The sequence below is a fragment of the Chiloscyllium plagiosum genome, unplaced genomic scaffold, assembly GCF_004010195.1.
Source record: "Chiloscyllium plagiosum isolate BGI_BamShark_2017 unplaced genomic scaffold, ASM401019v2 scaf_11688, whole genome shotgun sequence".
Lineage (NCBI taxonomy): Eukaryota > Metazoa > Chordata > Chondrichthyes > Orectolobiformes > Hemiscylliidae > Chiloscyllium > Chiloscyllium plagiosum.
Window position 1 is genome coordinate 20,795 of NW_025214959.1, and position 27,183 is coordinate 47,977.

Below are 27,183 nucleotides of genomic sequence, written 5' to 3' on the forward strand. Positions count from 1 at the left end.
CAACCCCCTCTGTATTTCCAACCCCACTCTGTCCCTCTCTCAGTCCTTCCACCCCATCCGCCCCCTCTCTTAGTCCACTGCTGCCTGTAATACTCCATCCCTGAAACCTTCCTCCTTTCCCATCACCTCTACCTTCATCATCTTCCCTACCCCACATTGTGTCATCCACCTCCCTACCCTCAATCCTTGCTCCTTTCTGCTCCCTACCGCTCTCTCCTTCAACCCTTCTCTGTGTTCTCTCTAACCTTCTCCCCAACACCCCCTCTGTCTGTCTCTCTCCACCTTTTCCCAACGTCCCGGATCCCCGTCTGTCTCTCCACCCACAGTTTCTCTGGCCTTGATCCCAGGTCAGGATCTGACCTTTCCTGGCTGCTTTTGTCTGCTATAGCTCATTGCAAAACAGACTAATTTCCAACTTTGATTCAATCTCATGTTTTTATATTCCAGGAAATTCCTAAAACACCTGATCACGCCCCCTCCAGAACCTTCTATCTGTACACTGTCAATTTACTGCCTACAGCTCGTATGATTCTCCAGCGGTGCTACAAGGTAACCATAACAACAAATATATAACCTGTACTTAGTTAGATTCAAGTCTGTAACTCACTCCTGTATATCTGTTATTTGGTAAAAATCCACTGAACATCTCGATTAAATTCCATTGTGTAACTACTTTCAGGTTTCTGTTATTCTACGTATCAATCAACCCCTTGATTAGATTCCTGTCTGTAACTCAGTGTTGGGTATCTGTTATATGTACAAAACCCCACTCTGTTTAACCTATTGGTTAGCTGCTGATATAAATTTACTGCAAGTGTCGTTTGCGGAGAAGTCGGAAAATTTAGCTGCTGATATAAATTTACAGTTTGTGCTGTATGTGTGATCTCTGAATGATGCTGGTGATCATTTAAGCTTTGTCCTGGTGTCTAATCTCACCTTCCTCCTTGCCCCACAAGTTCTGTGGGTCATTGTGTGAGTACATGTGGTGAAATCCACAGCTAGAGATACTCGAGAAGAAAGCTGACCCCTGGAAAGTCACTTGGTATATTTTATGATTTATTTCAGACTGTTGTCAATCTGATCAATCGTCGAGAATACGAAACCCGAGAGAACAAGTGAGTGACAATCAATCAGCTAATAATGCCTGGATGGGGTGCTCTTCGGAGGGTTGGTGCAGACTCAATGGGCCCAATGGCCTCTTCCCGCACTGTCGGGATTCTATAATGGTTCTACAATTCCCACAGATGTCATCCAGATATTCTGATCCAAAGTTTTGAATTTCTCCATCCAACCATGAACCCTGAGATTGAAATTCACAATATCTCAACTCTGCAAACAATTCTCAAGCACTCTTCTAAATCTTCCATTTAAGTTTTGTGGCCTCTTGTCAGTGATAGGAGCTAGATAAGTAACCACTTACAAGCAAAACTTGCAAAAGGCTGCACAGGAGTGTGTTCACTCCAATTTAACACTAAAGGTGACATTGGAGTCAAGTGACCAAAGTCTCACTTCCTAAGATAACTTTGAAGCAGCAAGTTAGAGAGTTTCCTGGAGGGATTTCTCGAGCTAAGGGACCCTGGCAGTAAGTTTGTTCGCTGAGCTGGAAGGTTCATTTTCAGATGTTTCGTCACCATACTGGGTAACATCTTCAGTGAGCCTCTGGACGAAGCACTGTTGTTGATTCCTGCTTTCTATTTATATGTTTGGGTTTCTTTGGTGATGTCATTTCCTGTTCTTTTTCTCAGAGGGTGCTAAGTGGTGTGCAAGTCAATGTGTCTGTTGATAGAGTTCCAGCTGGAATGCCACGCTTCTAGGAATTCTCGTGCATGTCTCGGTTTGGCTTGTCCTAATGTTGTCCCAGTCGAAGTGGTGTCCTTCCTTATCTGTTAGTAAGGATACTAGTGAGGGAGGGTCATGTTGTTTTGTGGTTAGTTGATGTTCATGTATCCTGGTGGCTAGTTTTCTGCCTGTTTGTCCAATGTAGTATTTGTTACAGTCCTTGCACAGTATTTTGTAAATAAAAGTAGTTTTGCTTGTTATCTGTATAAGGTCTTTCAAGTTTGTTAGCTGCTGTTTTATAGTGTTTTGGTGGGTTTGTGGGCTACCATGATGCCAAGGGGTCTGAGTAGTCTGGCATCACACTAAAACAGCATCTAATTAACTTGAAAGACCTGAGTAGTATGATGCCAGACTATTCAGACTCCTTGGCATCATGGTAGCCCACAAACCTACCGACACACTAAAACAGCTGCTAATGAACTTGAAAGACGCTATACAGACAAGCAAAACTAATATCATTTACAAAATACCATGCAAGGACTGTAACAAACACTACATTGGACAAGCAGGTAGAAAACTAGCCACAAAACGACACGACCCTCTCTCACTAGTATCCTTACATACAGAGGAGGAAAGCCACCACTTCAACTGGTACAACAGCCAAACAGAGAGACACACGAGAATTCCTAGAAGCATGGCATTCCAACCGGAACTCTATCAACAGACACATTGACTGACACACCATTTAGCACCCCCTGAGAAAAAGAACAAGAAATGACATCAGAAACCCAAACATATAAATAGAAAGCAGGAATCATCAATAGTGCTTCATCCAGAGGCTCACTGAAGATGTTACCTAGTAGGGTGACAAAACATCTGAAAATGAACTCTCCAGCTCAGCGAGCAAATCTACATCCAGAACCTCAACCTCAGCTACAAACCTTCTCAAAACTCGCTAACCCTGGCAGTAAAGCTAGAGGGATGGAAATCAGTTCAAGTGGCCAGAAGTGAAGGAGCACAGAGATAGTGAGGTCATAGAAGTAATTAAATATTAGAATAATAATTGTAAAATTGAGATGTTGCTTAACTGGGGCTGAATATCAGTCAGTGATTGCACAGACCTTGTTAGAAATTAAGACTCATGCCACAAGGCTGTGGATGAGATGCCAGTCAGGGATGGTGCTGGAATAGTGGAGGGATAATAATGGACTACAATGAGGGTTTCAGCATCTGATAAGCTGAAATGGGAAAGTTGAATAATTTCACAAGAGGTAATTACTTCTCGATCATTTTGACTCCAATTGTTTGTATCAGCCTCAATGAATTGGCACTGAAATGATGGACAGTCTGGTGTCTGTGGATTCTGTGTCTGATCTGTTTTGTAATTAATGGCATTCCCTGTTATCCTTTCAGGCGGCTGCTGGAAAAGTCACAGAGAATAGAGGCCATCATGGCGTCAATGCAGGCAACTGGCGCTGAGGAACAGCAACTTCAGGAGATCGAGGAGATGATCACAGCTCCCGAGCAACAGCAGCTGGAGACACTGAAACACAATGTCAATATGTGAGTGGCCACTGCTGCAGTAGGGCAGGGCAAGGCTGCAGGCTGTTTGGTCTCTTTCCAGTCTCGTCCTGAGCTTGCTGCACCTTCACAGCCCATCTGCTGTCACGGCAGTGTGAATCCAACTAGGCAAGACCTTGATGTCGCTGATCTCCACACCAAATACACCATAAACTGACAACGCAACTGATCTGGAATGCAGTGCCTGAAAGCAGATTAAATAATAATCCTACAAAATGAAATTGGGTTCACGTATGGAGGAGAAAGAGTAGGGGATTGCTGCTATTCAATAACCTCATCAAGGAGCCAGCATTGTGTTAGATTGTATGAATTGTACAGCAAGAAAGGCGCCTTCTAGAAATTGGTTCCTTAACACTCTTGTGGTGGGGTGATTATGTCCCTGTCTCTAGGTCAGGAGGCCCTAGTTCAAAACTTCATTCCTAATGAAGGGCTTTCGCCCTAAAATTTATTTTCCTGCTCCTCGGATGCTGCCTGACCTGCTGTGCTTTTCCAGCATCACTCTAACTTAGGCCCTAGTTCAAGGCCCACCTGCTCTTAAGTGTCTTAACATCTCTGAACAGGTTGTCTAGAAAATCTCTCTAAGCCAGTTCCAGCCTGAACAATTTCTGTCACAAAGCTCTTGGCTTTTCTGTGACCAGGACTGCCAGGCAGTTCTGGGGAAACAGAGGGATGGAGTCTTGACTTTATCTCTACTCTTTTCCAGGTTGGATTCAAGTGAGAATCAGGTTGATGAGACTATCTTTATCCTGGAATCCTACATAAACACAACTCGGATTGAGAAAGAGGTACCAAGCAAACGGTGATCTGAGGATCAGTCTGTCAGAGACCAGCTACGGTTCACCAGTATCTCACTGAACATGTGGTTATACTGCAGTGAGTTGATAATGTGGCAGTCTGCTCAGTGGAGAGGACAGTTTTATGAGCTGCCTGTGCAAATCCTAATATTTTAGGTTTTATGTTGTCAAATTAATTTAATAAATGACATGGTGTCTTTAATATGAAGCTCTGAGGTGCTTCTAGCCAATCAATCAGATTACCTTGTGGAGGCAGGAAGTGGGTCAGTAAATGATTGATGTTTACTGTCAAGCCACAGTCAGGAGAAATGCTGCTCCAGGATAGGAACTAAGTGTTTTTGCCCTTTTAATCAGGTGTGTAATGAAGCAAGTCTGATGCACACTATAGTAACCGGATGAGATCTTTCCTCGAACCTTTCACCAAGTGGAGGTGAGAGCTAATTGACAACATACATTTCTAAATATGTTAATATGTGACCAATCTCAAGTTAGTGTCCATCTCCAAGGGGTTTAACAGAGCTAGATCGCATACGTGCAGCAGTGCACACATTGATTGCCTCCTTTCTTGCAGTCCAAATGAGATGTCTAGTAGTCATGAAAAGTGTTTGAGAAATTCACACACTTGCTGTAGAAGCTGTAGCATTTTCATAAATGAATCTTCATCTCATTGAAGCAGGGGGAATGTGGAGGCCGTTTCCCATCCTGTCCAGAATCAGGAGAAATTTCTTCACTCTGTTCTAAAGCCTGACATTCTTTGTCACACAAGAGCTACTGAACATTATATTCAAGCCTGAGTTTAGTTAACGGAGGTCAGTGAAGGTGAAAGGGAGAGCTGATTTGAGCAGCAGTCTGGCCCATTCTTGCTCTGACAGAAGGATTACATCACAATTGAAGGCCATTTATCATATCTTTTCATCTCCACATTCCCTGTCGGCCTGAAAATATTTTCTATTCGGGCATTTATCCAATTTTGTTTTGAAACCTATATTTGTAACTGCTTCTAAAACACTTGGGTACTGAATTCCAGCTCCTAATGGACTCTCGGGGAGGAAACTGCTATTTGGTTCAGAGGTATTTGGGACAGGCAATCAACAATTCCCTTGCCAGCACAGCCCACTAGAATTTTTGAAATTTGAACCTCTGTCTGTACAGCTTTGCAGGGAGGGTGGGTTGCTTTTCCATCTCTGTAGCCCCCAGCCCATTCTGGTTTGTCTCAACTCAGCTTTAACAGTACATCATTGAATAACATTACAGATTTCAAAACTGAACTAGTCAGAGGATAAGAAGTGGGAGTTCAAGCCTGAAACTCCATCAATCCTTCAGTTTCTCTAATGCCCAGTCTCCTGCCATTTTTCACAGCAACAGCAAGTCCAGCTCATTGTTTGGGAAATAACTACACCACCAATTCCCGATTTCCTCATCCTTTAATTGCAACAGAATCGATACACAGTAAAACGTTTGAATTCTTTCAGCCAATAATACCCAAACTCCCCTTGTCCCTTTGCCACAGCTTCACCAGGTCCTTTAAGTAAGTGGGACAAGGCAGTCTGTCTGTCCAGGTGAGTGAAGCTTTCAGTTCTGGATCCTATCATCCACAACAGGCATTAAGCATCACCCCAGTCTCTCAGAACACTGGTTATTCACTGAACAGTATTGGAAGAAAATGACCTTAAAACGGATGAATAGAGGCATCCACACTTAGACAGGCACGTGGAGTCTAACTCTCACTAGTACTGGCCTGCCGTAGAGGATAATCTTTGGAACTGCTTTTTTTAAAATCGGTTTGTTTTTTCATAATATGTATTTACAAAATAGCTGCAACAGAAAATAGATCATTTGCTTTCTCTATACACAATGCTCATTTATAATTCTTTTAAAAAAGGGAAAGATTTTACATTGATAAAATATATTGGAAGTTATATTTTAAAAAGTGACACACTTTGCAATATGTTTAGAATTCCCTATTGTGTCCCTACATCACTCCCCAACCTCAATCCAGGCCAACCAGCCCCTTTAGAAATCCTGGTGGATCCAGGCCTTCATGTCTGTTTGGGTCTGGGGAGAGGGAATCACAGTAACCATCAGAGACCCCTGAAAATCTCAGTTCAGTTCCCTTTTGCAGTTCACAATGTTCAAAGCTGCCCATATCCAAATTTCTCTCAATAATCCACTAGTCTTTAAGTTTCACCTCATCTTACCAAAGTTTCCTTTCATTCTTTACTCCTTGTGGTACGGCCTCAAATCTGACATAATTAATCTTTGGTTCATGACAAAACTTTACTAGAGAACTGAAACACACCTTTGGTTGAAATGTGGAGCAGCTTAATTGTGGATACAATCACAGACAGCTGATCCAGGGGCCTGCATGCAAGCAAAGTGCAACTCTGAAGCTAATGTCACCAGATCTCTGTGAGCTGTTCTTTATATGGGACAGAGGTGGAAAGGGGCAAGGCCAGATCCTCAGCTCTATGGAGGAAGTATCTGACAAACCACCACCTAATTGCCTTGTGTTTTTAAACAGAAGGCATGCTCCAGGATTCAGGCCCAGGCAGTGGGTGCCCTGTGCTCTTATGTTACCCAGGGATTTAGTCAAAAACTAATGACTAATACAGAGGAAACACTTTCTCTGGGATCTGTGGAGTAATCTCCGACCAACTGACTTCAGATTCAAGTTTTGCAGCAGTTTTCAAAGTGGAGAACATTCCTGGTCATGATTGATTGGTGTTTCCTTAGTCTAAAGAGATAATATCTAACCCATGGCTGGAGCCAGGTGCACTGATTGTGCTGCCACTGTTTAGAGTTGTTGTCTCAGGGTGACTATGCTGACTGCTCCTCAGGACACTGCTGGAGATGATGCTGCTACTCCTGTTGGCTGAGCCATGCATTCCACTTGTCGAGCTAACCACAGGTTCCAGAAAATGCGGCGAGGACGTGAACTGGAAGAAGTGGTTGAGCGATGATCGCATGGCAGTCTGGTCCTCGGAGGAGCTGCTGATAACAGAACTGTAATGCTGCAGGCAAAATGGACAACATGTAAATAACAGAAACACTGAAAATGATCAGATGCTGGAACCAACTACCCGACTGCTCCCAACCTTCTGCAATGACTCAGAGTCCACTTCCCTCAGTTTATTAGCTTTTAGAATCTGAACTTTTTAAAGAATGCATTGAAGGTGCTCCACTCCACATCTAAACCAATGCTATACCTGTCCTGGGAGTGTGTAGGGGGTCATTATACTGCATCCAAGCCAGTGTTCCTGACCTGGAGTAACTGGTCCTAGTGGAAACTTTAAAAGACCTCTTGGGCTGTGCATCAGAACTAAGCCAACGCTCACCGATCTGAGCAGACAGTGAAAGTGGTTATGTAAGACTACTAAGGGAACTTGATGAATTGAGCCAATGGGCTGATGAGAGGCACGTGAGGTTTTATTTAGATAAATGCAAGATGTTACAATTTGTTAAGACAAACTAAAGGCAGGACTTTAAACAGTTAATGGTGGAACCCTGGGGAGTGCTAACAAACACCGAGACCTAGGGCTTCAGGAACATAATTCCTTGAAAGTTGCTTCATAGGTAGACAGGGTGGTTAAGAAGGTGTTTTGCACACTTGTCTTCATTGCTCAGACCACTGAGTAGAAGAGTTGGAATGGCATATTGCGGCGGTACAGGACACTGGTGAGGCTGTGTACAGTTCTGGTTGCCATGCTATAGGAAGAATGTTATTAAATTAGAGAGGGTGTAGAAATGATTTACAAGGATATTACTGGGACTGGATGGTTTAAGTTACAAGGAGAGGCTGGATAGCCTGGGACTTACAGGTGGTTCATATGTGGAATGCCAGAGGAAGTGGTGGGTGTAGGTACAGTTACAACAGATAAAAGACATCTGGACAGGTACACGAATAGGAAGGGTTTAGAGGGTTATGGGTTAAATGCGGGCAAATGGGACGAGTTTAGTTTGAGAAACTTGGTTATCATGTACAAGTTGGACTGAAGGGTCTGTTCTGAGACATATGACTCTAAGAATAAAAGTTTGGAGCCACTTTATGAGAAAATGAACAATAACTCGAGCTGTATGAAGGCAGGTGGATGATAAATAAGTCATTCCCATTTAGGGAGGGCGCAGTGGCTCATAGCACCAGGGACCCAGGTTCGATTCCAGCCTCGGGTGGGTTTCCTCTGGGTGCTCCGGTTTCATCCCACGATCCAAAGATGTGCAGGTCGGGTGAATTGCCCATGCTAACTTGCCCATAGCGTTCAGGGATATGTAGGTCAGGGGTAAACAGAGTAATAGGTGAACGGGTCTGGGTGGATTGTTCTTCGGAGGATCAGTATGGACATGTTGGGACAAACGGTCTGTTTCCACACTGTAGGGATTTGACATAAAAGTCGAACTTACTTTCTCTAAAGTGAGAGCCCTCATCGTCCTAACGTGTGCACAATTTGTTTGCCTCACTATACACGTCCATTAGGCAGCTTCTAATATGCATTTCTAAACTGCACCTGACCTACTTGTTGAGGCACATTGCAGATTCAATCCACGAGAAGCATACAGATCAGAAAGGTGATCAGTTGTACTCACCTGACTGTCTGCTTGCAAGAAAGAAAATAAATCTAAACCTGTAAGAGAAATCAGACAAAAAGAAAGTCAGACATGGGCAAGCGAGGGGCCCAGTGTGGAGGTGGAGAAGAGCTGGAACACAAAGGAATTACCTTGAATGTCAGATGGTAGTGGAGGCATCTGGTAGGAGAACTGGTATTCTGGAATAGAGAGAGATGGGAGGTATTCGGACGTAACCACATTTGTCGCAGGACTCTGCAGCATTGGTGAGAGCTGGTGAAGGTTCAGCAACCTGACAACATTAAAAAGGAGAAAAGTTTCGTACAGACAACTACAGCTCAGGCACTGTGTAGAGGAAAGGAACTGTGTGTGGAAGACAGGGGTACTGTGTAGAGAGGGGGGAAGACAGCTTGTGGAAGACGGGGGTACGGTGTAGAGAGGGAGTGGGTGACAATGTGTGGACGACCGGGGTACGGTGTAGAGGGAGATCTGTGTGGGGGTGGGACAGTGGTTCTGTGTAGAGAGGGGGGAGACAGCGTGTGGAAGACAGGGGTACGCTGCAGAGAGGGAGGGAACAGAGCGTCGGGGGACCTGCGTACAATGTAGAGAGGGAGTAGAGTGCAGGCATCACAGGTTAAAAAATAAAGAGACTGTGGGAGATTCTGGAACATAAATAACTTACTGCTTGTTGACTGAGGGCAAGTTTGTCGGGGTCACAACATGACAATGTCTTTTCATTGGAGCTTCATCCTCATCTGATGAACTGTCTAATGTCAGGTCAATCACCTCCGCATTCTGGCTGCTTTGGGAGCAGTACTTCCCTCGTGATGATGGCTCCTTATAAACGGTGCTGGCTGAAATCATGAAAACATCACTGTCAGCAGAACCTTCAGTACCGGATCACCCTCACCGCCTGTACGGCCCGGTTTCAGTACCGGATCACCTGTACAGCCGGTTTTAGTACCGGATCACCCTCACCGCCTGTACGGCCCGAGTGCACCACCGGATCACCCTCACCGCCTGTACAGCTCGATTTCATTACCGGATCACCCTCACCGCCTGTACAGCCCAATTTTAGTACCAGATCACCCTCACCACCTGTACGGCCTGACTGCACCACGGGATCATCCTCACCGCCTGTACAACCCGACTACAGCGCCGGATCACCCTCACCACCTGTACAGCCCGATTTCATTACCGGATCACCCTCACCGCCTGTACAACCCGACCACAGCGCCGGATCACCCTCACCGCCTGTACGGCCCGACCACAGCGCAGGATCACCCTCACCGCCTGTACAGCCCGATTTCATTACCAGATCACCCACACCGCCTGTACAGCCCGATTTCATTACCGGATCACCCTCACCGCCTGTACGGCCCGGTTTCAGTACCGGATCACCCTCACCGCCTGTACGGCCCGACTGCACCACCGGATCACCCTCACCGCCTGTACGGCCCGGTTTTAGTACCGGACCACCCTCACCACCTGTACGGCCCGGTTTCATTACCGGATCACCCTCACCGCCTGTACGGCCCGGTTTTAGTACCGGATCACTCTCATCGCCTGTACAGCCTGATTTCAGAACCGGATCACCCTCACCCCCTGTACGGCCCGGTTTTAGTACCGGATCACCCTCACCCCCTGTACGGCCCGGTTTTAGTACCGGATCACCCTCACCACCTGTACGGCCCGGTTTTAGTACCGGATCACCCTCACTGCCTTTACAAGCAGACTACAGCGTTGGATCACCCTCACCGCCTGTACAGCCTGATTTCATTACCGGATCACCCTCACCGCCTGTACGGCCCGGTTTTAGTACCGGATCACCCTCACTGCCTGTACAGCCCGGTTTTAGTACCGGATCACCCTCACCGCCTGTACGGCCCGAGTGCACCACCGGATCACCCTCACCGCCTGTACAGCCCGATTTCATTACCGGATCACCCTCACCGCCTGTACGGCCCAGTTTCAGTACCGGATCACCCTCACCGCCTGTACAACCCGACTACAGCGCCAGATCACCCTCACCGCCTGTACGGCCAATTTCAGTACGGCATTACCCTCACCGCCTGTACATCCTGATGTCAATACAGTATCCCCCTTACTGTCTGTATAGTCAGAGTGCCCCCAATGTGCCTTCCTCCTGCTAAAACTGCTCTCTGGAGAGGAGTGATTCAAATCCCCAACCTCACTGAAACATACACATCCTGAATGACAACACAACATGAGTGAAGACAACATTCAGGAGGCTTCAGTCTGACTCAAAGACAGGGCCAAGCCTGTGACTTGCAGCTTCACATTACCATCAATACTGCTGTAGGATGACCAGTAGGGCTCTTGCTTTACTCTCTTTGGTTGCATTGGGCTCCAGGATCCATCCTCCTTGAAGAGGATCTCATCACAGTGAGTGCAGGAATTGAGGATTTCCATAAAGAGCCTGAAGATGGAAACAGAGTGATAGAGCTTAATGTGTTTTTTTTTAGAATGAGACTCGGGGATTTTGGTAGTGGAGTTGAGAAGGACGTCTGTATCCATCTTTTCCACACAATAAATACAAGCATCTTGCACCTGCGTTCCACCCCCCACACCCTATAAACACATGTATTCAATCTATATCACCCTCTCACATAAACACAGCTAACCCTTACATGTCTCTCCACCCCCCCCCTCACACACACACACACAACTCTCCCGTCTCCCACACACACACACACACACAGCTCTCCCGTCTCCCACACACACACACACACACAGCTCTCCCGTCTCCCACACACACACACACACACAGCTCTCCCGTCTCCCACACACACACACACACACAGCTCTCCCGTCTCCCACACACACACACACACACAGCTCTCCCGTCTCCCACACACACACACACACACAGCTCTCCCGTCTCCCACACACACACACACACACAGCTCTCCCGTCTCCCACACACACACACACACACAGCTCTCCCGTCTCCCACACACACACACACACACAGCTCTCCCGTCTCCCACACACACACACACACACAGCTCTCCCGTCTCCCACACACACACACACACACAGCTCTCCCGTCTCCCACACACACACACACACACAGCTCTCCCGTCTCCCACACACACACACACACACAGCTCTCCCGTCTCCCACACACACACACACACACAGCTCTCCCGTCTCCCACACACACACACACACACAGCTCTCCCGTCTCCCACACACACACACAGCTCTCCCGTCTCCCACACACACACACAGCTCTCCCGTCTCCCACACACACACACAGCTCTCCCGTCTCCCACACACACACACAGCTCTCCCGTCTCCCACACACACACACAGCTCTCCCGTCTCCCACACACACACACAGCTCTCCCGTCTCCCACACACACACACAGCTCTCCCGTCTCCCACACACACACACAGCTCTCCCGTCTCCCACACACACACACAGCTCTCCCGTCTCCCACACACACACACAGCTCTCCCGTCTCCCACACACACACACAGCTCTCCCGTCTCCCACACACACACACAGCTCTCCCGTCTCCCACACACACACACAGCTCTCCCGTCTCCCACACACACACACAGCTCTCCCGTCTCCCACACACACACACAGCTCTCCCGTCTCCCACACACACACACAGCTCTCCCGTCTCCCACACACACACACAGCTCTCCCGTCTCCCACACACACACACAGCTCTCCCGTCTCCCACACACACACACAGCTCTCCCGTCTCCCACACACACACACAGCTCTCCCGTCTCCCACACACACACACAGCTCTCCCGTCTCCCACACACACACACAGCTCTCCCGTCTCCCACACACACACACAGCTCTCCCGTCTCCCACACACACACACAGCTCTCCCGTCTCCCACACACACACACAGCTCTCCCGTCTCCCACACACACACACAGCTCTCCCGTCTCCCACACACACACACAGCTCTCCCGTCTCCCACACACACACACAGCTCTCCCGTCTCCCACACACACACACAGCTCTCCCGTCTCCCACACACACACACAGCTCTCCCGTCTCCCACACACACACACAGCTCTCCCGTCTCCCACACACACACACAGCTCTCCCGTCTCCCACACACACACACAGCTCTCCCGTCTCCCACACACACACACAGCTCTCCCGTCTCCCACACACACACACAGCTCTCCCGTCTCCCACACACACACACAGCTCTCCCGTCTCCCACACACACACACAGCTCTCCCGTCTCCCACACACACACACAGCTCTCCCGTCTCCCACACACACACACAGCTCTCCCGTCTCCCACACACACACACAGCTCTCCCGTCTCCCACACACACACACAGCTCTCCCGTCTCCCACACACACACACAGCTCTCCCGTCTCCCACACACACACACAGCTCTCCCGTCTCCCACACACACACACAGCTCTCCCGTCTCCCACACACACACACAGCTCTCCCGTCTCCCACACACACACACAGCTCTCCCGTCTCCCACACACACACACAGCTCTCCCGTCTCCCACACACACACACAGCTCTCCCGTCTCCCACACACACACACAGCTCTCCCGTCTCCCACACACACACACAGCTCTCCCGTCTCCCACACACACACACAGCTCTCCCGTCTCCCACACACACACACAGCTCTCCCGTCTCCCACACACACACACAGCTCTCCCGTCTCCCACACACACACACAGCTCTCCCGTCTCCCACACACACACACAGCTCTCCCGTCTCCCACACACACACACAGCTCTCCCGTCTCCCACACACACACACAGCTCTCCCGTCTCCCACACACACACACAGCTCTCCCGTCTCCCACACACACACACAGCTCTCCCGTCTCCCACACACACACACAGCTCTCCCGTCTCCCACACACACACACAGCTCTCCCGTCTCCCACACACACACACAGCTCTCCCGTCTCCCACACACACACACAGCTCTCCCGTCTCCCACACACACACACAGCTCTCCCGTCTCCCACACACACACACAGCTCTCCCGTCTCCCACACACACACACAGCTCTCCCGTCTCCCACACACACACACAGCTCTCCCGTCTCCCACACACACACACAGCTCTCCCGTCTCCCACACACACACACAGCTCTCCCGTCTCCCACACACACACACAGCTCTCCCGTCTCCCACACACACACACAGCTCTCCCGTCTCCCACACACACACACAGCTCTCCCGTCTCCCACACACACACACAGCTCTCCCGTCTCCCACACACACACACAGCTCTCCCGTCTCCCACACACACACACAGCTCTCCCGTCTCCCACACACACACACAGCTCTCCCGTCTCCCACACACACACACAGCTCTCCCGTCTCCCACACACACACACAGCTCTCCCGTCTCCCACACACACACACAGCTCTCCCGTCTCCCACACACACACACAGCTCTCCCGTCTCCCACACACACACACAGCTCTCCCGTCTCCCACACACACACACAGCTCTCCCGTCTCCCACACACACACACAGCTCTCCCGTCTCCCACACACACACACAGCTCTCCCGTCTCCCACACACACACACAGCTCTCCCGTCTCCCACACACACACACAGCTCTCCCGTCTCCCACACACACACACAGCTCTCCCGTCTCCCACACACACACACAGCTCTCCCGTCTCCCACACACACACACAGCTCTCCCGTCTCCCACACACACACACAGCTCTCCCGTCTCCCACACACACACACAGCTCTCCCGTCTCCCACACACACACACAGCTCTCCCGTCTCCCACACACACACACAGCTCTCCCGTCTCCCACACACACACACAGCTCTCCCGTCTCCCACACACACACACAGCTCTCCCGTCTCCCACACACACACACAGCTCTCCCGTCTCCCACACACACACACAGCTCTCCCGTCTCCCACACACACACACAGCTCTCCCGTCTCCCACACACACACACAGCTCTCCCGTCTCCCACACACACACACAGCTCTCCCGTCTCCCACACACACACACAGCTCTCCCGTCTCCCACACACACACACAGCTCTCCCGTCTCCCACACACACACACAGCTCTCCCGTCTCCCACACACACACACAGCTCTCCCGTCTCCCACACACACACACAGCTCTCCCGTCTCCCACACACACACACAGCTCTCCCGTCTCCCACACACACACACAGCTCTCCCGTCTCCCACACACACACACAGCTCTCCCGTCTCCCACACACACACACAGCTCTCCCGTCTCCCACACACACACACAGCTCTCCCGTCTCCCACACACACACACAGCTCTCCCGTCTCCCACACACACACACAGCTCTCCCGTCTCCCACACACACACACAGCTCTCCCGTCTCCCACACACACACACAGCTCTCCCGTCTCCCACACACACACACAGCTCTCCCGTCTCCCACACACACACACAGCTCTCCCGTCTCCCACACACACACACAGCTCTCCCGTCTCCCACACACACACACAGCTCTCCCGTCTCCCACACACACACACAGCTCTCCCGTCTCCCACACACACACACAGCTCTCCCGTCTCCCACACACACACACAGCTCTCCCGTCTCCCACACACACACACAGCTCTCCCGTCTCCCACACACACACACAGCTCTCCCGTCTCCCACACACACACACAGCTCTCCCGTCTCCCACACACACACACAGCTCTCCCGTCTCCCACACACACACACAGCTCTCCCGTCTCCCACACACACACACAGCTCTCCCGTCTCCCACACACACACACAGCTCTCCCGTCTCCCACACACACACACAGCTCTCCCGTCTCCCACACACACACACAGCTCTCCCGTCTCCCACACACACACACAGCTCTCCCGTCTCCCACACACACACACAGCTCTCCCGTCTCCCACACACACACACAGCTCTCCCGTCTCCCACACACACACACAGCTCTCCCGTCTCCCACACACACACACAGCTCTCCCGTCTCCCACACACACACACAGCTCTCCCGTCTCCCACACACACACACAGCTCTCCCGTCTCCCACACACACACACAGCTCTCCCGTCTCCCACACACACACACAGCTCTCCCGTCTCCCACACACACACACAGCTCTCCCGTCTCCCACACACACACACAGCTCTCCCGTCTCCCACACACACACACAGCTCTCCCGTCTCCCACACACACACACAGCTCTCCCGTCTCCCACACACACACACAGCTCTCCCGTCTCCCACACACACACACAGCTCTCCCGTCTCCCACACACACACACAGCTCTCCCGTCTCCCACACACACACACAGCTCTCCCGTCTCCCACACACACACACAGCTCTCCCGTCTCCCACACACACACACAGCTCTCCCGTCTCCCACACACACACACAGCTCTCCCGTCTCCCACACACACACACAGCTCTCCCGTCTCCCACACACACACACAGCTCTCCCGTCTCCCACACACACACACAGCTCTCCCGTCTCCCACACACACACACAGCTCTCCCGTCTCCCACACACACACACAGCTCTCCCGTCTCCCACACACACACACAGCTCTCCCGTCTCCCACACACACACACAGCTCTCCCGTCTCCCACACACACACACAGCTCTCCCGTCTCCCACACACACACACAGCTCTCCCGTCTCCCACACACACACACAGCTCTCCCGTCTCCCACACACACACACAGCTCTCCCGTCTCCCACACACACACACAGCTCTCCCGTCTCCCACACACACACACAGCTCTCCCGTCTCCCACACACACACACAGCTCTCCCGTCTCCCACACACACACACAGCTCTCCCGTCTCCCACACACACACACAGCTCTCCCGTCTCCCACACACACACACAGCTCTCCCGTCTCCCACACACACACACAGCTCTCCCGTCTCCCACACACACACACAGCTCTCCCGTCTCCCACACACACACACAGCTCTCCCGTCTCCCACACACACACACAGCTCTCCCGTCTCCCACACACACACACAGCTCTCCCGTCTCCCACACACACACACAGCTCTCCCGTCTCCCACACACACACACAGCTCTCCCGTCTCCCACACACACACACAGCTCTCCCGTCTCCCACACACACACACAGCTCTCCCGTCTCCCACACACACACACAGCTCTCCCGTCTCCCACACACACACACAGCTCTCCCGTCTCCCACACACACACACAGCTCTCCCGTCTCCCACACACACACACAGCTCTCCCGTCTCCCACACACACACACAGCTCTCCCGTCTCCCACACACACACACAGCTCTCCCGTCTCCCACACACACACACAGCTCTCCCGTCTCCCACACACACACACAGCTCTCCCGTCTCCCACACACACACACAGCTCTCCCGTCTCCCACACACACACACAGCTCTCCCGTCTCCCACACACACACACAGCTCTCCCGTCTCCCACACACACACACAGCTCTCCCGTCTCCCACACACACACACAGCTCTCCCGTCTCCCACACACACACACAGCTCTCCCGTCTCCCACACACACACACAGCTCTCCCGTCTCCCACACACACACACAGCTCTCCCGTCTCCCACACACACACACAGCTCTCCCGTCTCCCACACACACACACAGCTCTCCCGTCTCCCACACACACACACAGCTCTCCCGTCTCCCACACACACACACAGCTCTCCCGTCTCCCACACACACACACAGCTCTCCCGTCTCCCACACACACACACAGCTCTCCCGTCTCCCACACACACACACAGCTCTCCCGTCTCCCACACACACACACAGCTCTCCCGTCTCCCACACACACACACAGCTCTCCCGTCTCCCACACACACACACAGCTCTCCCGTCTCCCACACACACACACAGCTCTCCCGTCTCCCACACACACACACAGCTCTCCCGTCTCCCACACACACACACAGCTCTCCCGTCTCCCACACACACACACAGCTCTCCCGTCTCCCACACACACACACAGCTCTCCCGTCTCCCACACACACACACAGCTCTCCCGTCTCCCACACACACACACAGCTCTCCCGTCTCCCACACACACACACAGCTCTCCCGTCTCCCACACACACACACAGCTCTCCCGTCTCCCACACACACACACAGCTCTCCCGTCTCCCACACACACACACAGCTCTCCCGTCTCCCACACACACACACAGCTCTCCCGTCTCCCACACACACACACAGCTCTCCCGTCTCCCACACACACACACAGCTCTCCCGTCTCCCACACACACACACAGCTCTCCCGTCTCCCACACACACACACAGCTCTCCCGTCTCCCACACACACACACAGCTCTCCCGTCTCCCACACACACACACAGCTCTCCCGTCTCCCACACACACACACAGCTCTCCCGTCTCCCACACACACACACAGCTCTCCCGTCTCCCACACACACACACAGCTCTCCCGTCTCCCACACACACACACAGCTCTCCCGTCTCCCACACACACACACAGCTCTCCCGTCTCCCACACACACACACAGCTCTCCCGTCTCCCACACACACACACAGCTCTCCCGTCTCCCACACACACACACAGCTCTCCCGTCTCCCACACACACACACAGCTCTCCCGTCTCCCACACACACACACAGCTCTCCCGTCTCCCACACACACACACAGCTCTCCCGTCTCCCACACACACACACAGCTCTCCCGTCTCCCACACACACACACAGCTCTCCCGTCTCCCACACACACACACAGCTCTCCCGTCTCCCACACACACACACAGCTCTCCCGTCTCCCACACACACACACAGCTCTCCCGTCTCCCACACACACACACAGCTCTCCCGTCTCCCACACACACACACAGCTCTCCCGTCTCCCACACACACACACAGCTCTCCCGTCTCCCACACACACACACAGCTCTCCCGTCTCCCACACACACACACAGCTCTCCCGTCTCCCACACACACACACAGCTCTCCCGTCTCCCACACACACACACAGCTCTCCCGTCTCCCACACACACACACAGCTCTCCCGTCTCCCACACACACACACAGCTCTCCCGTCTCCCACACACACACACAGCTCTCCCGTCTCCCACACACACACACAGCTCTCCCGTCTCCCACACACACACACAGCTCTCCCGTCTCCCACACACACACACAGCTCTCCCGTCTCCCACACACACACACAGCTCTCCCGTCTCCCACACACACACACAGCTCTCCCGTCTCCCACACACACACACAGCTCTCCCGTCTCCCACACACACACACAGCTCTCCCGTCTCCCACACACACACACAGCTCTCCCGTCTCCCACACACACACACAGCTCTCCCGTCTCCCACACACACACACAGCTCTCCCGTCTCCCACACACACACACAGCTCTCCCGTCTCCCACACACACACACAGCTCTCCCGTCTCCCACACACACACACAGCTCTCCCGTCTCCCACACACACACACAGCTCTCCCGTCTCCCACACACACACACAGCTCTCCCGTCTCCCACACACACACACAGCTCTCCCGTCTCCCACACACACACACAGCTCTCCCGTCTCCCACACACACACACAGCTCTCCCGTCTCCCACACACACACACAGCTCTCCCGTCTCCCACACACACACACAGCTCTCCCGTCTCCCACACACACACACAGCTCTCCCGTCTCCCACACACACACACAGCTCTCCCGTCTCCCACACACACACACAGCTCTCCCGTCTCCCACACACACACACAGCTCTCCCGTCTCCCACACACACACACAGCTCTCCCGTCTCCCACACACACACACAGCTCTCCCGTCTCCCACACACACACACAGCTCTCCCGTCTCCCACACACACACACAGCTCTCCCGTCTCCCACACACACACACAGCTCTCCCGTCTCCCACACACACACACAGCTCTCCCGTCTCCCACACACACACACAGCTCTCCCGTCTCCCACACACACACACAGCTCTCCCGTCTCCCACACACACACACAGCTCTCCCGTCTCCCACACACACACACAGCTCTCCCGTCTCCCACACACACACACAGCTCTCCCGTCTCCCACACACACACACAGCTCTCCCGTCTCCCACACACACACACAGCTCTCCCGTCTCCCACACACACACACAGCTCTCCCGTCTCCCACACACACACACAGCTCTCCCGTCTCCCACACACACACACAGCTCTCCCGTCTCCCACACACACACACAGCTCTCCCGTCTCCCACACACACACACAGCTCTCCCGTCTCCCACACACACACACAGCTCTCCCGTCTCCCACACACACACACAGCTCTCCCGTCTCCCACACACACACACAGCTCTCCCGTCTCCCACACACACACACAGCTCTCCCGTCTCCCACACACACACACAGCTCTCCCGTCTCCCACACACACACACAGCTCTCCCGTCTCCCACACACACACACAGCTCTCCCGTCTCCCACACACACACACAGCTCTCCCGTCTCCCACACACACACACAGCTCTCCCGTCTCCCACACACACACACAGCTCTCCCGTCTCCCACACACACACACAGCTCTCCCGTCTCCCACACACACACACAGCTCTCCCGTCTCCCACACACACACACAGCTCTCCCGTCTCCCACACACACACACAGCTCTCCCGTCTCCCACACACACACACAGCTCTCCCGTCTCCCACACACACACACAGCTCTCCCGTCTCCCACACACACACACAGCTCTCCCGTCTCCCACACACACACACAGCTCTCCCGTCTCCCACACACACACACAGCTCTCCCGTCTCCCACACACACACACAGCTCTCCCGTCTCCCACACACACACACAGCTCTCCCGTCTCCCACACACACACACAGCTCTCCCGTCTCCCACACACACACACAGCTCTCCCGTCTCCCACACACACACACAGCTCTCCCGTCTCCCACACACACACACAGCTCTCCCGTCTCCCACACACACACACAGCTCTCCCGTCTCCCACACACACACACAGCTCTCCCGTCTCCCACACACACACACAGCTCTCCCGTCTCCCACACACACACACAGCTCTCCCGTCTCCCACACACACACACAGCTCTCCCGTCTCCCACACACACACACAGCTCTCCCGTCTCCCACACACACACACAGCTCTCCCGTCTCCCACACACACACACAGCTCTCCCGTCTCCCACACACACACACAGCTCTCCCGTCTCCCACACACACACACAGCTCTCCCGTCTCCCACACACACACACAGCTCTCCCGTCTCCCACACACACACACAGCTCTCCCGTCTCCCACACACACACACAGCTCTCCCGTCTCCCACACACACACACAGCTCTCCCGTCTCCCACACACACACACAGCTCTCCCGTCTCCCACACACACACACAGCTCTCCCGTCTCCCACACACACACACAGCTCTCCCGTCTCCCACACACACACACAGCTCTCCCGTCTCCCACACACACACACAGCTCTCCCGTCTCCCACACACACACACAGCTCTCCCGTCTCCCACACACACACACAGCTCTCCCGTCTCCCACACACACACACAGCTCTCCCGTCTCCCACACACACACACAGCTCTCCCGTCTCCCACACACACACACAGCTCTCCCGTCTCCCACACACACACACAGCTCTCCCGTCTCCCACACACACACACAGCTCTCCCGTCTCCCACACACACACACAGCTCTCCCGTCTCCCACACACACACACAGCTCTCCCGTCTCCCACACACACACACAGCTCTCCCGTCTCCCACACACACACACAGCTCTCCCGTCTCCCACACACACACACAGCTCTCCCGTCTCCCACACACACACACAGCTCTCCCGTCTCCCACACACACACACAGCTCTCCCGTCTCCCACACACACACACAGCTCTCCCGTCTCCCACACACACACACAGCTCTCCCGTCTCCCACACACACACACAGCTCTCCCGTCTCCCACACACACACACAGCTCTCCCGTCTCCCACACACACACACAGCTCTCCCGTCTCCCACACACACACACAGCTCTCCCGTCTCCCACACACACACACAGCTCTCCCGTCTCCCACACACACACACAGCTCTCCCGTCTCCCACACACACACACAGCTCTCCCGTCTCCCACACACACACACAGCTCTCCCGTCTCCCACACACACACACAGCTCTCCCGTCTCCCACACACACACACAGCTCTCCCGTCTCCCACACACACACACAGCTCTCCCGTCTCCCACACACACACACAGCTCTCCCGTCTCCCACACACACACACAGCTCTCCCGTCTCCCACACACACACACAGCTCTCCCGTCTCCCACACACACACACAGCTCTCCCGTCTCCCACACACACACACAGCTCTCCCGTCTCCCACACACACACACAGCTCTCCCGTCTCCCACACACACACACAGCTCTCCCGTCTCCCACACACACACACAGCTCTCCCGTCTCCCACACACACACACAGCTCTCCCGTCTCCCACACACACACACAGCTCTCCCGTCTCCCACACACACACACAGCTCTCCCGTCTCCCACACACACACACAGCTCTCCCGTCTCCCACACACACACACAGCTCTCCCGTCTCCCACACACACACACAGCTCTCCCGTCTCCCACACACACACACAGCTCTCCCGTCTCCCACACACACACACAGCTCTCCCGTCTCCCACACACACACACAGCTCTCCCGTCTCCCACACACACACACAGCTCTCCCGTCTCCCACACACACACACAGCTCTCCCGTCTCCCACACACACACACAGCTCTCCCGTCTCCCACACACACACACAGCTCTCCCGTCTCCCACACACACACACAGCTCTCCCGTCTCCCACACACACACACAGCTCTCCCGTCTCCCACACACACACACAGCTCTCCCGTCTCCCACACACACACACAGCTCTCCCGTCTCCCACACACACACACAGCTCTCCCGTCTCCCACACACACACACAGCTCTCCCGTCTCCCACACACACACACAGCTCTCCCGTCTCCCACACACACACACAGCTCTCCCGTCTCCCACACACACACACAGCTCTCCCGTCTCCCACACACACACACAGCTCTCCCGTCTCCCACACACACACACAGCTCTCCCGTCTCCCACACACACACACAGCTCTCCCGTCTCCCACACACACACACAGCTCTCCCGTCTCCCACACACACACACAGCTCTCCCGTCTCCCACACACACACACAGCTCTCCCGTCTCCCACACACACACACAGCTCTCCCGTCTCCCACACACACACACAGCTCTCCCGTCTCCCACACACACACACAGCTCTCCCGTCTCCCACACACACACACAGCTCTCCCGTCTCCCACACACACACACAGCTCTCCCGTCTCCCACACACACACACAGCTCTCCCGTCTCCCACACACACACACAGCTCTCCCGTCTCCCACACACACACACAGCTCTCCCGTCTCCCACACACACACACAGCTCTCCCGTCTCCCACACACACACACAGCTCTCCCGTCTCCCACACACACACACAGCTCTCCCGTCTCCCACACACACACACAGCTCTCCCGTCTCCCACACACACACACAGCTCTCCCGTCTCCCACACACACACACAGCTCTCCCGTCTCCCACACACACACACAGCTCTCCCGTCTCCCACACACACACACAGCTCTCCCGTCTCCCACACACACACACAGCTCTCCCGTCTCCCACACACACACACAGCTCTCCCGTCTCCCACACACACACACAGCTCTCCCGTCTCCCACACACACACACAGCTCTCCCGTCTCCCACACACACACACAGCTCTCCCGTCTCCCACACACACACACAGCTCTCCCGTCTCCCACACACACACACAGCTCTCCCGTCTCCCACACACACACACAGCTCTCCCGTCTCCCACACACACACACAGCTCTCCCGTCTCCCACACACACACACAGCTCTCCCGTCTCCCACACACACACACAGCTCTCCCGTCTCCCACACACACACACAGCTCTCCCGTCTCCCACACACACACACAGCTCTCCCGTCTCCCACACACACACACAGCTCTCCCGTCTCCCACACACACACACAGCTCTCCCGTCTCCCACACACACACACAGCTCTCCCGTCTCCCACACACACACACAGCTCTCCCGTCTCCCACACACACACACAGCTCTCCCGTCTCCCACACACACACACAGCTCTCCCGTCTCCCACACACACACACAGCTCTCCCGTCTCCCACACACACACACAGCTCTCCCGTCTCCCACACACACACACAGCTCTCCCGTCTCCCACACACACACACAGCTCTCCCGTCTCCCACACACACACACAGCTCTCCCGTCTCCCACACACACACACAGCTCTCCCGTCTCCCACACACACACACAGCTCTCCCGTCTCCCACACACACACACAGCTCTCCCGTCTCCCACACACACACACAGCTCTCCCGTCTCCCACACACACACACAGCTCTCCCGTCTCCCACACACACACACAGCTCTCCCGTCTCCCACACACACACACAGCTCTCCCGTCTCCCACACACACACACAGCTCTCCCGTCTCCCACACACACACACAGCTCTCCCGTCTCCCACACACACACACAGCTCTCCCGTCTCCCACACACACACACAGCTCTCCCGTCTCCCACACACACACACAGCTCTCCCGTCTCCCACACACACACACAGCTCTCCCGTCTCCCACACACACACACAGCTCTCCCGTCTCCCACACACACACACAGCTCTCCCGTCTCCCACACACACACACAGCTCTCCCGTCTCCCACACACACACACAGCTCTCCCGTCTCCCACACACACACACAGCTCTCCCGTCTCCCACACACACACACAGCTCTCCCGTCTCCCACACACACACACAGCTCTCCCGTCTCCCACACACACACACAGCTCTCCCGTCTCCCACACACACACACAGCTCTCCCGTCTCCCACACACACACACAGCTCTCCCGTCTCCCACACACACACACAGCTCTCCCGTCTCCCACACACACACACAGCTCTCCCGTCTCCCACACACACACACAGCTCTCCCGTCTCCCACACACACACACAGCTCTCCCGTCTCCCACACACACACACAGCTCTCCCGTCTCCCACACACACACACAGCTCTCCCGTCTCCCACACACACACACAGCTCTCCCGTCTCCCACACACACACACAGCTCTCCCGTCTCCCACACACACACACAGCTCTCCCGTCTCCCACACACACACACAGCTCTCCCGTCTCCCACACACACACACAGCTCTCCCGTCTCCCACACACACACACAGCTCTCCCGTCTCCCACACACACACACAGCTCTCCCGTCTCCCACACACACACACAGCTCTCCCGTCTCCCACACACACACACAGCTCTCCCGTCTCCCACACACACACACAGCTCTCCCGTCTCCCACACACACACACAGCTCTCCCGTCTCCCACACACACACACAGCTCTCCCGTCTCCCACACACACACACAGCTCTCCCGTCTCCCACACACACACACAGCTCTCCCGTCTCCCACACACACACACAGCTCTCCCGTCTCCCACACACACACACAGCTCTCCCGTCTCCCACACACACACACAGCTCTCCCGTCTCCCACACACACACACAGCTCTCCCGTCTCCCACACACACACACAGCTCTCCCGTCTCCCACACACACACACAGCTCTCCCGTCTCCCACACACACACACAGCTCTCCCGTCTCCCACACACACACACAGCTCTCCCGTCTCCCACACACACACACAGCTCTCCCGTCTCCCACACACACACACAGCTCTCCCGTCTCCCACACACACACACAGCTCTCCCGTCTCCCACACACACACACAGCTCTCCCGTCTCCCACACACACACACAGCTCTCCCGTCTCCCACACACACACACAGCTCTCCCGTCTCCCACACACACACACAGCTCTCCCGTCTCCCACACACACACACAGCTCTCCCGTCTCCCACACACACACACAGCTCTCCCGTCTCCCACACACACACACAGCTCTCCCGTCTCCCACACACACACACAGCTCTCCCGTCTCCCACACACACACACAGCTCTCCCGTCTCCCACACACACACACAGCTCTCCCGTCTCCCACACACACACACAGCTCTCCCGTCTCCCACACACACACACAGCTCTCCCGTCTCCCACACACACACACAGCTCTCCCGTCTCCCACACACACACACAGCTCTCCCGTCTCCCACACACACACACAGCTCTCCCGTCTCCCACACACACACACAGCTCTCCCGTCTCCCACACACACACACAGCTCTCCCGTCTCCCACACACACACACAGCTCTCCCGTCTCCCACACACACACACAGCTCTCCCGTCTCCCACACACACACACAGCTCTCCCGTCTCCCACACACACACACAGCTCTCCCGTCTCCCACACACACACACAGCTCTCCCGTCTCCCACACACACACACAGCTCTCCCGTCTCCCACACACACACACAGCTCTCCCGTCTCCCACACACACACACAGCTCTCCCGTCTCCCACACACACACACAGCTCTCCCGTCTCCCACACACACACACAGCTCTCCCGTCTCCCACACACACACACAGCTCTCCCGTCTCCCACACACACACACAGCTCTCCCGTCTCCCACACACACACACAGCTCTCCCGTCTCCCACACACACACACAGCTCTCCCGTCTCCCACACACACACACAGCTCTCCCGTCTCCCACACACACACACAGCTCTCCCGTCTCCCACACACACACACAGCTCTCCCGTCTCCCACACACACACACAGCTCTCCCGTCTCCCACACACACACACAGCTCTCCCGTCTCCCACACACACACACAGCTCTCCCGTCTCCCACACACACACACAGCTCTCCCGTCTCCCACACACACACACAGCTCTCCCGTCTCCCACACACACACACAGCTCTCCCGTCTCCCACACACACACACAGCTCTCCCGTCTCCCACACACACACACAGCTCTCCCGTCTCCCACACACACACACAGCTCTCCCGTCTCCCACACACACACACAGCTCTCCCGTCTCCCACACACACACACAGCTCTCCCGTCTCCCACACACACACACAGCTCTCCCGTCTCCCACACACACACACAGCTCTCCCGTCTCCCACACACACACACAGCTCTCCCGTCTCCCACACACACACACAGCTCTCCCGTCTCCCACACACACACACAGCTCTCCCGTCTCCCACACACACACACAGCTCTCCCGTCTCCCACACACACACACAGCTCTCCCGTCTCCCACACACACACACAGCTCTCCCGTCTCCCACACACACACACAGCTCTCCCGTCTCCCACACACACACACAGCTCTCCCGTCTCCCACACACACACACAGCTCTCCCGTC

General features: G+C 54.4%; 2 protein-coding genes across 2 annotated transcripts in view; one reads left to right on the top strand and one right to left on the bottom strand.

Annotated features, from left to right (window-relative positions):
* polr3c (polymerase (RNA) III (DNA directed) polypeptide C) overlaps positions 1 to 4,356 on the top strand; it is a 19,904-nt gene extending 15,548 nt beyond the window's left edge. Inside the window, exons 8-11 of the mRNA XM_043686655.1 lie at positions 448 to 549; positions 1,066 to 1,115; positions 3,193 to 3,342; positions 4,064 to 4,356. Coding sequence (XP_043542590.1) covers positions 448 to 549; positions 1,066 to 1,115; positions 3,193 to 3,342; positions 4,064 to 4,163 — 402 coding nt within the window. The 3' untranslated portion in view covers positions 4,164 to 4,356. The remainder of the gene's footprint in view (positions 1 to 447; positions 550 to 1,065; positions 1,116 to 3,192; positions 3,343 to 4,063) is intronic.
* Positions 4,357 to 5,559: 1,203 nt separating this feature from the next.
* On the bottom strand, positions 5,560 to 11,179 carry LOC122548097 (E3 SUMO-protein ligase PIAS1-like). The gene is made up of 5 exons (XM_043686656.1): positions 11,021 to 11,179; positions 9,397 to 9,568; positions 8,867 to 9,006; positions 8,736 to 8,773; positions 5,560 to 7,165 (listed from the first exon to the last, which is right to left on the bottom strand). The coding sequence occupies exons 1-5, from the start codon at positions 11,145 to 11,147 to the stop codon at positions 6,884 to 6,886; spliced, it is 759 nt and encodes a 252-aa protein (XP_043542591.1). The 5' UTR covers positions 11,148 to 11,179; the 3' UTR covers positions 5,560 to 6,883.
* Positions 11,180 to 27,183: the final 16,004 nt, after the last annotated feature.

Bases quoted from the DNA above. Each gene is read 5' to 3' on its own strand.
- LOC122548097 (XM_043686656.1), bottom strand. From the start codon at position 11,147: ATGGAAATCCTCAATTCCTGCACTCACTGTGATGAGATCCTCTTCAAG. The intron at 9,569-11,020 runs GTAATGTGAAGC...TCATGATTTCAG, and splicing joins ATCCTACAGCAGTATTGATG to CCAGCACCGTTTATAAGGAG. The intron at 9,007-9,396 runs GTAAGTTATTTA...TAATGTTGTCAG, and splicing joins TTGCCCTCAGTCAACAAGCA to GTTGCTGAACCTTCACCAGC.